At 38.4% G+C, this 13,892-nt stretch overlaps 1 protein-coding gene across 1 annotated transcript in view; it reads left to right on the top strand.

The window, feature by feature from the left end:
• The first annotated feature begins 6,425 nt into the window (after positions 1 to 6,425).
• notch3 (notch receptor 3) overlaps positions 6,426 to 13,892 on the top strand; it is a 29,020-nt gene continuing 21,553 nt past the window's right edge. Inside the window, exons 1-2 of the mRNA XM_030140759.1 lie at positions 6,426 to 6,678; positions 7,693 to 7,765. Coding sequence (XP_029996619.1) covers positions 6,618 to 6,678; positions 7,693 to 7,765 — 134 coding nt within the window. The 5' untranslated portion in view covers positions 6,426 to 6,617. The remainder of the gene's footprint in view (positions 6,679 to 7,692; positions 7,766 to 13,892) is intronic.

Genomic DNA, 13,892 nt, shown 5'->3' with positions numbered 1-13,892 from the left:
AAGAAACAAGGTGCAGAAAATAGAAGATTGTCCTTGGTAAAAATACGATTTTCCCCCTCTTTTTGTCCCTGTCCTATGCAGAAACAAGACGTGTGTGTACACATTCAGGATTTAATAGCCGTTTAGAGAGCTTGTGTGAAAGTCAAACACTTTTTCCCACAATCCAAAGAAAGATCCATCATTCACATGTGTTTACTTTAGACAAAAAGCCCCAGTCTCTCTCTCTCGCTCTCTCTTGGTATGTGTGTGTGTACATATATCTATTCTAGAGAGTTGGTGAGAGGAAAAGAAGAAAATTCAAGCAAACAGTTCTTTAGTGTACAACATGACCAGTTAATTAATCATGGAGTATTAAAGAAAAATGTGAAAATGCACAATATACTGACACACAAACCACAAAAATTTATTGTGGAAAAATGTAATAAAATGTAGATCTGAGAGACTTGTTAAAAATAGTTTAGCTGAACCTTTGTGACATGTATGTCACATTGTGGCATTTCACTTCAATCATAATGATCTGCTGTCACATACTGAAAATACCATGTTAAAGTGACATTACAGCAAAATCTTAGTTGTTTCTTTAAAATACATGCTTATTATTCATTCTGATTTGCTGCAGCTAATGACTGGAACACTCTACAAAACACCCTCAAACTCACTGTCTTCACATCTCTCACTGTTTTTAAGCAAAACCTGGAACAAATTTTAGTTGATTGTTGCACCTGTTGAGTATTTGTCTTTTACATGTCTCACTGTTATTGTTGTAATGTATTTATTTATTAACTGTTTGTTTCTGTAATTGTTTAACCTTGTTTTTACTTTTAGCCCCCTCACCCCCTTCCCTTCAAGGAGCCTTTGCTCTGTGATCAGGCTGCATTTATAAAGAAGAATCTGTTCTTAACTGCTTGCCTGGGTAAATAAAGGTTAAATAAAAAATAAATAAATAAATTCAGTGTCAATGAAAAGTATCAACTTCTCATTTATCAGCATATAAATCATCCTGATTTTGATTTCATTTGGGAATAGTATAGCATGAACTGACCGTAATTTAAGCAGTGCAGCTTTTCCTTATTGACAGTAGCAGATATACCATGATGGACATGAGAAACAACAAGTGATTCTGTTGTGTATACTTGCTTATGTGTTGTATGCATGAGGGTTGCCTCTGTGTCACACAGAGTCAACATCAGAAGCGTGCCGGCTATCTCTTTAAACCTCCGTACTCCACTACACTTGAAACTGAAGTAGTCACAAACTTTGAACAATAAAGAGATCACACAATTATGAAGCAGTAAAAAAAAGAAAAAAAAGACAATTAAGATCATCGTTCAGAATGCTGCACTGCAATTGGCCCCAACATCTGTCTGTAGGGGGTCTCAGCTGCTGATTGGCCGTGACCGGTTTTGTAGAGGAGCTTCTAATCCTCTCCACACTCTCTGTGGGTGCTCTTAGGGCTTTTCCCACATAAATCAGTCTGGCCTGGGTGGTAAAGTCATCACATCCACTGTGTCCACTCACACAGCCTGTTAGCACCCCTATCACATGGAGTGTGCTAGCTTTGAACAGCTACCAAAAAATGTAAGAGTGTGTTCACTGACCACAATATTTGTAAACTCCAACGGCCAAGTTAATTTGATAGTGTTATGATGTTGTGAAACACACATGGTTTAATGCAATATGTTATGAATTTAAAAATGTTCTCTATCACGCACACCAGATGCCTTGTCTTGCTCAAGTCTGGTATGGGAACTGAAATTATAGGAGAAAAGTTATGTTATGTTGGTCTAAGTGACCCCTGCAGAGTATGAACACACTCCCTGCTGTGTGAGTGTAAAGGGAGTTTGGGTTAAAAAGGACAGTAATAGCACAAGTATACTATTTTGCCTCCTACCCATGGGTGGTCTTCATGAACAGGCTTTGGTCACCTTTGACTCTTGGTGCTACAAACATACAGTATCATTCACATGTAGTACTGGATGAAAAAAGAAAATCCTGTTTGCAGTATCACACAATAGTGCATGTTATCCAAAGGTAGGTATTACTCATTAGCTCAGTAAACAAAAGCTAAAAGATAGAGCTACAAAAGCAGTTTGTGCATTACATGCTTTCATTTAGATCTAACTACGTCACACTTATTTTACTAAATATTAATGGTGTCTTGATGTTGGAGCGAATGTTCAAAGGAAAATCTTGCTTGTTTTCCAGCAGAGAAAAGAGTTATAAATCCTGACCTGTCAATCTTTGTTTGTCTGATTGGAGATTACTGCTGAGTCCTGCGCGAGAACTTTGTCACCAGGCTTTCCACTTTCACACTTTCTCTCCAGTACAAACAAAACACTTATTTCTTTGTTTGTGTGTTTAAAGAAGAGAGTGAGAGAGAGAGAAGAGAAGAGATAACGAGACATGATTAGAGGAAACTGGATTAAGATTTTGTTTTTATTTAATAAAAAAAATTTTAAAAAAAGGAAATTTAAAAACACCTTCAGTGTGCCACAAAAAATGAGGCTGGTGTTCCTGGTGTTCTCACAAGATTTTGTTCATTGTTCCCTTTTATTTCTCTAACAATTAAGAAGAGGTCATATTTCCAGAAGGAAGGACTGGAGCATCCACTTTCACTGATGAGATCAGTGAGAAAGGAGAAAAACAGGAATTGATTAGCTTTTTCTTTTCCAGAGGTGTAGATTGTAATCTTCTTAAACAAATTATTTAAGCTTGATTTAATTAAATAAATAGTCTTATGGGTCATTTAACAGAACTCTTTCAAGTTTGTTGCATCTACTGAGATTACATATGCAGTCTGAGAATTCAATGTCAAGAAAATGCCAAATTGCTGAAATACCTGTGTCAGCAAAGTAATACTGACAGAGCAGTATATTTGAGGAATTACAAGCAGGAAATATAAGTGCAATCCTGACCATGATAGTGTAGAATACTGTCTACTCTGTTCGCATAACAACACAGTTGACTGATAAAAGCCTCACCTTGTGGTGATCTTTTTGTGTGAAAATATTGTTAGACATGCAAAAGCAAGTAGTTACTTTAATTATGTGATTAAAGTCTTTCTTTTTTCAGGCTAATGAAACCCATTAAGCAGTGGGAGACTATGTGCACAGAAGGAGGTACATACAGTAAATACAACTGTCTATCCCTTAGCACCCAGAGACGATTCTCCCCGGGACTTCCTCCAATTGGAAGAAAGTCAAAATACTGCCAACGCCTGTCAGAATGAGCTGGGAGTGTGTCTGCTACATCCCCATGGGGTGAAAGACATATTTCACAGCTGAATGAGGACACAGAAACACAACATATTACACTTACTTGTAAGATATAGAAACTTTTGCACTTTCTTTCTTGTCTTGGTCAACAGCTTAAAACGTGGTCATATATAAAGCAATATGTAAGTTTCTGCTCTAATTATCTTTTCTTTTGTTGTTTGTTACATGTAATTGTAACACTGGTGATGAATAGTGCTTTACAAAAACTTAGTGATACCCAAATGTTAATGAAGATTAAAGAACTAAGTGATTATGTCATTGTATACAAAAAGCTGAAACCAGCCATTGAAAACTTTCATCACACAGTGCCAAATAAAGCAGGTGTTTGTGAAGCCTAACAAGCTCTTTTCACTGACCCCTATAGATGACGTCACAAGCACTAACGAACTTCACTACAAACCAGCCTGCTACATTCATGTCCCTACCCAAACTTGTAATTTATTCAAGGCCAGGATCAGGAGTGTGATGGAGTGGGGGAGACGGTAGTGTAGGAGCAGTATGCTTGAATATTAGTGTGCTGCCCTCCCCTGCAGAGAGAAACTGTGTCATAATGCCCGACTCCTTTTATGATTCAAATAAAGGCTATTGTTTCTGTAAGCGACCGGCTCCACTCTGTGCTGCAGAACAACCACGGCACTATATGCTGGCTGCAGAAAAGCAGTCCATCGGCACAGGCTTGTGGTGGTGCAGACTGGGAGAGTAAGGCTGCGACATAGTGCATGGGCCATGGGGATAACAAGAATGTCTGCACCCCCAGCTATCATGTAAACACAATTCACCCTCTTATCTGCAAGTTTTCAGCTGAAAACTCACACAAGCAAATGAGAAAACTGGACAGATTGCAGTCTGATAGCACAATACATTAGGTTCATCTTGTTTTATTTACTTAATCTTAAGTTTAGAAAAAGTTGTACTCTCTGATAAGGTTGGTGTTAACCCTTAAAGACTGAGGTATTTTCATGGCAATTTCCAATTAGATTTTTCTCCAATAACTTTCAGAAGTTATTTTATTTATTATCAAATTAACCTCTGCAGTTTCCATTTTTCACTGAAAATCAGATATTTTCTTGCATTTAATTTGCTGACCATATATTAGATGTTCATAAAAGCTCAGAGTAAATCCAAAGGTTATTAATTGAACATAAAAACATGCTTCAATAACCACTGTCATTTCTTTAACTACTTGGGTTTTACTGGTGAATCAGTATTGCAGAAGATGACCATGCTTCCACCCTTCAAATGGGTCATGTCTGATGACAATGAAAAAGTGAAAAACTCCATCTTGCTTGAATTATTGTTATTATGTACTGATAGGATTAGTGGCTCAAAAGTTATTAAACATTTTAGATCCATATGCTTTTGGTTGATGGTCAGGCCTTTGAGGGTTAATGATTATCTGAATTCGTGTTCATTCATTCAAGTTTTGGCCTTCCTGAACTTGTATTACACTTGTTTTGGGTCTATCAGCAACATTAGTGCATCTAATGTCTAATCACTTTGTGTATGTAATAACTTCAGTATATATACGAGGGGGGGCTGAAAAGTTCATAGCCTGACTCGGAAGGAGTTATTCCACAGCAATGAAACTTGACATACATGAAATTCAACCTCTCCTGATGGTAACTGCCTGGTTTCCTTCCAGATAAACCCACATGGATAAATAATTTAGGACTTTGAAAAGTAGTACCAGAGACATTTGGTGAACCATCCGTGGCACTGTGGTCTTATCAAATGTCTGCAGAAAAAGGGATTAGCCCCCAAGGACATTCATGCTGACATGGTTGCTACAGGGCAACGGTGTCAAACATGCGGCCCGGGGGCCAAAACCGGCCCACCAAAGGTTCCAGTCCGGCCCGCAGGATGAATTTGCAAAAATTACACTTCAGATATTAACAATCAAGGATGACGAACTTGTTTTAGTTCAGGTTCCACATACAGGACAATGTGATCTCAACTAAAATAATAGCGTAATAACCTATAAATAATGACTCCAAATTTTCTTAGTTTATTGCGAAAAACATAATATTACATAACACCTATAAATAATGACAACTCCATATTTTTCTCTTTGTTTTAGTGTAAAAACTTACATTAAATTATGAAAATATTAACATTTACAAACTATCCTTTAACAATAAAATATGAAAAACCTGAAATTTTGTAAGTAGAATTTTAACATTATACTTCCTGTTATTGAATATTTTATGCCTTTGTAGATGCAATCCGTGATATGCATGTATAAATGGTAAGTTGAGGTGTAATATAGTTAAAATTGCACTTATTTTTCTCAAGAAATCTCAGTTTTTTCAGGTTATTCACATCATTTTTGTTTGGATAGTTGGTAAATGTACATATTTTCATAAGTTAATTTTGATTGCACTAAAACAAAGAGAAAAATTTGGAGTCATTATTTACAAGTTATTATTATGCTATTGTTTTACTGGTCTGGCCCACTTGAGATCAATTTGGGCTTAATGTGGCTCCTGAGCTAAAATGAGTTTGACACCCCTGCTATAGGGGATGATGCTCCAGCTTTATCAACTGTGTAAAACTGGGAAGCTGAATTCAAGAGGGGTAGGGAGAACGAGGGAGGGGTGACAAGCAAGTATTTTCATGAAATGTCTGTAGTACTACTTTTCAAACTCCTAAATTATTTATCCAATGTGGGTTTATCTGGAAGGAAAGCATGCAGTTAGTATCAGGAAAGGTTGAATTTAATGTATGCCAAGTTTCATTGCTGTGGAATAACTCCTTCTTAGTCAGGCTATGAACTTTTCAGCCCCCCCTCGTATATTTGGATTCAAACCTTTGCATTTTTGTTGAAAACTTGGCCAATAAACAGTGTAAAACTGTTATAAAGTAGGTCCAGAGCTCCATTGTTGTCTCTAATAAACATGTTTTCTGTATGCATTCTCTCAATGTTTAGGGAATGAGATGACATTATTCTTTGTGTGAGTGGGGGGGGGGGGGGGGTTGGGGTGAGATAGTGACAGAGGTCCCAAGGGCCCAACGTTGGGAATCTGTGAGCAGGGACTAGCTTGTGTAAAGATAGAGCGAGAGAGAGAGAGAGAGAGAGAGAGAGAGAGGGCGGAGTAATACCAGACGCTGGGACAGATTGGGAAGAAAAGTTTTTCAAAAGTTTCAGGAGGTGAACCGAGAAACAGAGCAGCCGTGGCCGAGCTGCGGAGGATAATACGGGACTGGGACCTAACACAACGCTTTCATGCTGACTTTATGAAAAAATCCCCACCGGTTTTGGAACCTTTGTTTTTACGTGAACTTAATAAAGGATGTATTTCTGCTGAAACCCCAACTTGAAGCGTTGGAAACTTTTCCACCGAAATGGAAGGGAATATTCCATGGATTATTTTTTCGGTTTTATTGTTAATCCATATTTGTGAAGGTAAGTTGGACTATTTTATTAATATTATCATCAAATACAAGTTTTCGTACGTGGATAAATATCCTGGACATGTTTGGACAGCCTTTCGCCGGTCCGGTTCCAGTAAAGTAGGGGTTGTAGGGTTGTAGGTTACTGATGAGCATGTTTAGGCATGTTTATGTGCAATAAGTTGATGTTTTTGTTAAAGTTAGTGGTTTATCTCTCACAAATGACCAGATAAACTCTAAACTTTTTTTTTCCATATTAGAATAACTGCACCGCATCAGAGAGGTAACATACTGGAGACGTTTACATGAATCACGTGTAAAAGCAAAATTGATGGCTATACAGACCATTACTGGGGTTAAATCTTAAGGGCATACTGTTAAGAAGAATGTTATTTTATTAACTGGTTTATTTAATTTTTAAAGTTACCTTTCTTTAGTCCTCTGTGAATAGACCGTAAGTTCTGAATGCTGATCAAATTCAACCCCAAGTACAGAAGTTGGAACAATGTAACATCAGCAACAGGCGAAGGCTTGTCTTAGTTTATGAATTAAAAGTTATTATTACTGTTATCAATGTTTTAGTTATTATTAGGGTTTTACTAGACCTACTGCCTGATGAAAATTAACAAATAAATGCAACTTGCTGAATAAAGGACCTTTAACTGGGTGTCCCTAGAAAGTGGTAAGCACTGATTCTCAGATTTGAGTGTATCCTATTTCCTAACCATATTTCCAACCAGGATCTCAGGAAGAGACAGATTTTGCGGGAAATCAGGAAAAGATTATTTGCTTTTGGGAAACTTTAAGACAAACAGACTGGTGTGTCTGTAAGGTGCTACAAAGCCTGGGGAATACGTAATCTATTGATAAAAAATGCTGGTAAAGTAGGCTTCTTGAGATATTTTGATATTATATGCCCATGATATTAAGTAGAGTATGTTTTTGTTGGGGTGTATTGTCCTATGTCTTCTTCATAAGGTTAACTTTGGCTGGATGGTTCTCTAACTGATTTCTCCAATTTCCACAGGGTTCCGTTGCATGGATAAATACAGACCCTGTGAAAATGGAGGGACATGCTTAGAATCACCTTCACGATGCATGTAAGTGGAACATGAAGATTTGATGGGTAGTTAGAAGTTTCCTTTCACCAAAGCCTCCAGTGAGATTTCACCTGCCTCATTTAGTAAAAGATTCAGCCTCTGAGAACAATTTACAGCTGAGAGTGAAGGCTTTACGTGTAAATACATTTTACATAGAATTTGTGTTATTTTGCCTCAGTTGTTTTTTCAGAGCTTCAGAGAAAAGACAGATTTTCAGAGTATTAGTCTTGCAATGATATAGCGATGCAACTATATCTCTTTTTATCCTGTTCACGATTAACTTACAACATTCACATTAAAGTGTTGAAACACGGGATAAATTTATTACGACTACACTGATGATCAAGCATCAACATGTTTGACTGCCACAGGCATTTCTTGCACCTGTTCAAGAGTTTTGTCAGCCATAAGTAACAGCATTGCGTGTATCATGACTCAAGTTTCCCTTTGTGTTGTTTCGTTGTTTTTTTCTCCCCCTATCATTTTCAGAATGGGATATTTTGTCAGTGCAAATTTCACTTTTTTTCCTTCCAATAGCAGTTATTATCAGGTTTTAAAGAAACTTTGAAATGATTTTTCTGTGTTCACTTCTTGCTTTGCCATTTTCAGCACTCAGGTCTTTTGACAGTGATAAGGCTTTTGTTTTTCAAATTGTAAGGGGGGTTGTGTGGGAACCTATTGCAAGTTAAATAGCCTACAGTGTTTTGCCTGGGGGTCATTTGTTCTTTTAGAAACCCCTTAGGAACCATGCTTGAGTGTTTCAGATGGAGGAGGTACAGTCATTGATAGAACAGCACCCTGGTTACCAGCTGCTTCCCTCCAAAACAGCAAATTGATAATTTTATTTTGGATGGGTCAAAGTTCAGTGTATACAATAAACAATAGTTCCATGAGTAAGGACATTTTGCTCAGAGATATGTATACATTTTAAGTATTGAAGTAATTATGTAGTGTTATAAGGTCTAAAGGTAATTATACTGTCAGTAAGAACTCTAGAGAGTAGCCAATGTGTAACTCAAGTGCAACAAGCAAATACCACCCACATTTGTTTTAATCATTAGCTGGAGAAGGTTGACTGAGTGAGTAAATGTATAATTTTGTGGTGCTAGAAGTTTTTTTTTTTTCTTCCAAATTTTAAACTCCTCTTTTCAGAATAAATCACCCAATTTTACCTTTCCATTCTCACCATTTAGCCACATGAGTTCCCACATTCAGTATGATCACATCACAGGGCACGTGTTTTCTTTAGGAAAAGACCATTCATTAATTCTTTGTGATGCTGTAGTCTTTGTGCTCTGTACATGTATGTCTACATATGTTAGGGGTATAGGCCATGTGCATGTGTAATTATTCTCCTGGTTCAGTGCCAAGGAAAGAAGCACCAGTGCAAAGGGGGAAAAAAGGTTTCTAATGGAAGGGGACATCAAATGTCATTCTACACAGTGTAGAAAGAGTCCCATAGCAAGGCAAAGCAGTGAAGCAGAGCGTGGCCACATGAGAGTGGTCAGACCAGTCCTAGACGGAGGTGAGTGGTGGAGCCACCCCACCCCTTCCCCTGGGAGCCTACAGAAACAGGAGATCCAAAACAGCAGAAAAGATCCTTTCTTCCATCAGATACCTGGCTGAAACCTGGCACCATCAGAACAGGGTGTAGAGAGAGAGAAGAAAGGCCACAGCATAGTGAAGCCAATACACAGTAGGAAAACAGAAACAAAATGAATGCAGCAATACATGCTTTGGCATTTCAAAGGAATTTGGAATTGTAGAAGAAAATGGCTCTGCTTAAAATCACTAACTGTATTGTTCTGAGCAGAGAACATTCATCTGTTCTTGCTTTAAGGTTGACCAGTTTTCATGTTGTTTAAGTTTCTTGCAGCAAGTAGCTTCTCAAGTGACAGTAATACTGTGTGTATGGCAGCTTCCATTGTTGCTGTCCCAAATACCTTGTAGTTTCTGTCTCATGGTCAAACACAGCCAAACAACACAATATAGCTGTAAACTTTGTCTCTTTAGTTTCATGATGTGTTTGATGGCTTCTTCTTCAGGTGACTTTGTAAAGGTCACAGGCCATAGGTGTGAGGATTATAGTAGTAATCCATTCTGACCTGTGGACTTCAACAAACTCTCTGATAACCATTCCACCTGTTTCCATGGCCCACTAAACATCAGTGTAAATGGTTCAGCCATTCCTACCTAGCCTCCCTGAGCCTTTTACTAAGGAATACTATTTTTCCTGTATGCCATATAAGCTGAAAATGTCAAGTCTAAGGGGTAGAGTAACATAATTGTAGCATCTGAAAGGAATCTGGTGAAATTATTTCCTTTTAAAGGAAATCTATTATAACCATGTGCTATCTGCATTCATTTGGGGCCGTATTTTGTATTCTCTAGCCTATATTATTAACTAAACCTAATGATTAGCTTGAAATTTAATTGAAATAATGTGGTGGCCAAACCCCAGTGCAACTACAGGAAGTATGAGTCCTTGTTTAACCAATTATCTTTGTTTGAGGGTTTCAGAAAGCACAGGGTGAGGTTTTAAATTTTGACATATCAATACAAATCCTTCACAACCTGTGTAAAGTACAAACCCAAACAAAAACAAATTCAAAATCAATTCAAAAATATATTTGAGCATTTAATTACTGCTGTAATGAAATATTTTAGCAACATAAAACAAACCCTTTTGTCACTTGAGCTTAACTCCAACAATTATCCAACTGCAGCCCAGAGTTTTACGCTTGACAGTGAAAGGTTAAATGTGTTTCAGAGAATGCAGCTTTCTAGGTGAGCAGTCAGGAAGTCCAGATGAAGAGCTTTTGGCCCCTCAGCTCCACCCTGCGAGTGGAATGTGTTGCAGAGAGAGGGCCACTATGGCGTGGCCACAGCAGTATGGCCTCAGGAGAGATAATTAGGCAGATTGAGAGGGTGTCATTCAGAGACGATCCAGCTGGAGGGATCTGACTGGGGGTAGGGAAGGCTGGGTAGGAGGGGGCTGTGTAGAGGACAGCTGGTGGATGTTGTGATGGTAATCCAGTGAAGTCAGATCTTGACAAAGGGGAAGCATAGGGCCAGGTGCTGCCATTGAGCAGTCTGCTGCCCCCATACTGTGAGAGACAAGCTCGTGGAGGAATGAAGCCTGTGGCTCACAGTCCCTTTAGCACATGTTGCTCTCTCACATACCAGTGGCGACTAAGTCCATTCTCTCCCTCTCCCTCCTCTGGTGGCTCATCCTCTGACTTTCCCAACACAGTGGCAGATCACAGATTACAACCAATGCTTAGATACTGTTAACTGTATGAAAATATATGTGGTGCTTCAACACTGTGTGCAACCCATGGAGGAACACAATGGCCTTCTGTGTGTTATTAATGCTTTGCCCTTGGCCTCAGTAGCAGTTAGTATATATATTGTGAGTGTAGTGTTATGACCCTGTGGTAACTCCCAGCCTCTAGATTTGATAAAATAGGACATCTTTAACTTTGATAAGGAGCACACTGTCCAGACTGTGTGAAGAGTTTGTTTTTTATTAAGGCATTTCTATGTTCCTTCTCTTTTTGAAAAACTGCAGGAAGTTTAAATGTGTTAAGGAAAATTAAACACCCACTCTTTCTCCCCTTTAGATAAGAGAGAGTTACATTCTCATGGGCGGATACAGCCTTTCCTAATGGGAATTGTGACACCTGCAAATAAATTTACTCTTTTATCAAAATGAAATGAAAAATGCATTTTCTCCACTGGTCTGAGGAGAGGAAAATAAACACACATGCCAAGGCACATATCAGGCCATAGTGAAGAGACAGATTATATTGTTGTCTTAGTTCAGAGCACCTCAGGGCTAGTGTTTTCTTTGGCATCTTTATGGTGGATTAGAAAGGAATGCTTACTAAGATTCCTCCTGTCCCTCTGGTGCTTTCAGGTTATTGTCCATACCTCCCATCCATTCACCCTGGTAGCCCCCTCAGGAATGTCTTTAACAATACTTTTCACTTTGTCTCATTGAAAATGGTGACGTTTCCACTGTTTGTGACTTGTTTGATTTGTAATTAGTTTGTTGCAACTTTGTGAAGCGAGATTTAGCTTATATCACTCTCACAACCCTGACAGGCAGATGGAGCCATTGTTATGTCATTATTTAACAGGAAATGTGCTGTGTTGCATACCCAGAAGTTTCAGATGACTTGATTGAAAGTCAGTGGTCATATTCAAGAGGAGAGGAGTACTACATGACCAAGAGGTTACACCATCACAGGAAGTAAAATTACAGTTTGTTGTGCCTTCTTTGCTGTGGATCATCACTGGTGACTTGGAGCTGTGGTTCCCAGGCCCTGTCACAGGAAGTGGTGCCTTTTGACCCCTTGTTGCTACGTACATCCCGCCTTATCTGTGCAGCTTAAGGGTTTTACTCAGTGTACCCTGTTCCCCATGCTCCCTCATATCTTTTGGTTCAGTTTATTTCATTCGTCTTTTCTCACAAAAATATTATAGTGTGATGAAAAAACCTATCAATCATGTATTACACAGAACACAAAACTTAGAATGCGGTAATTCTGATTTATATGCTTTCTGGCAAATCATCACATATCTAGAGAAGTATCCGTCTGTGCTCGTAAAGACCGGTTTTACCATTATTGTTAGCTGGCACAGAAACATCTATTTTAGAATTGTGTGTTATTGTTCCCTTTTGAGTCAATGTATGTCTAAACCACATGCTTATGTAGGGATAAGTCTGTCTCTGAAGTCTCATCCCATAGCTCTCTGGGAGATGATGACATATGAAAATGCTTTCAGGCAAGTCTGATTGGAATAACTCAGGTCTGCCAACAAAACTTTCCTCGTCTCTCCCTCCCATTTAGAAGAGGAAGGGATGGGTCCATCATTAAATGATTCAGGAAAAGGCATTCCCCTTTCTACACAGCAAAGCTCCAACAGAGTTTTCAGCATATACCTTTGAAAGTGAGGATTAAAAATCATATTGTTTTTTATTGCACTTTTATAAAAGGGACTGTGTGTGACTGGTCTATATCCTTAAAAAATGTAGTTTTTTTGGACAGTGACTGCACATAAGATAATTAACATTTTCTGGGTGTTTTCTTAACTCTCTGTGTAGCTTATCACTAAGGAATTTTGATAATGCTGTTTTCAGTCAATCTGTTTGACAGTTTCTGTCAAGATTATTTATTTGGTGAGTAGTTTAACAGATATACCATTTAATCCATACCCATTGTAAGTACAGCACAAGTCATTCTTTTGTCACATTTTATTTTTTACTGTCTACAACCAAATATTTGCAAAGACATTTATGCTGCTTTTTCATGCAAGGTTTGGGGAGAGGGTTTTAATTTCAATTTCAAAGTTACACAGAAATCTGGTTCAGTTTAGGTGGTAGGGTGGGGTTTTTTGTGGTTAAGTTCACAAGAGCATGCTTTGAAAGCCCTCGACCCTTGGATTCATGCAATGTGGTTATGGGCAAATGGTTTGCTATTTGAAAATGTTAAGGAGTATTCTTCCAAAAATCTGTTGACACTTGAAACAAATCTGTTCATGTAGTGTATTGACTTAAAGTGTAAAAGCTTGCAATCTCTTGTCTTGTTCTTTTCAGGAAAAGGAGATTTGTGAGGAAATGTTTGCATTTACTTTCTGGATTTATATTCTGACAGATGTACAGTATTTTTAAAGGCTATCAAAGACAAGACAAATAACTTTTTCTCAAGTGTAAATGAGTTGTTCTTGTTTTCATATATTTAATATTCAGACCAGGGTCCCTCTAGAGATTTCAATGCCTCCTTTGTGTATCTCTGCACAATTGTTGAAATAAACTTTGCATTGTGCAACATACATCCATTTTAACATGATGATACTCAGTTACCCAAACAAATTAGACCTACACAGGACAGCATTACCTGCATTGAGAAAGGGAAAAAAATCCTATGAAGTTCTCCAACTGTCCTTATGAAACCTTGTCTCCCAACACCCCTTTTTTCTCACTCTGACTCTCTCACCACGGGCTACTGTTGCCAGGCTACAGCCCAAGTCTGTTGGTCCGTGTAAGCCCAGGCCTGAAAGACTAGCTGTTTGGGTCACTGCCCCCCCACCCCACCACCACACCCCCAACACGATCATACAA

The sequence above is a fragment of the Sphaeramia orbicularis genome, chromosome 8 (assembly GCF_902148855.1).
Source record: "Sphaeramia orbicularis chromosome 8, fSphaOr1.1, whole genome shotgun sequence".
Lineage (NCBI taxonomy): Eukaryota > Metazoa > Chordata > Actinopteri > Kurtiformes > Apogonidae > Sphaeramia > Sphaeramia orbicularis.
Note: the sequence above shows the minus strand (reverse complement) of the source record. Positions and strands in the feature narration are given on the sequence as shown.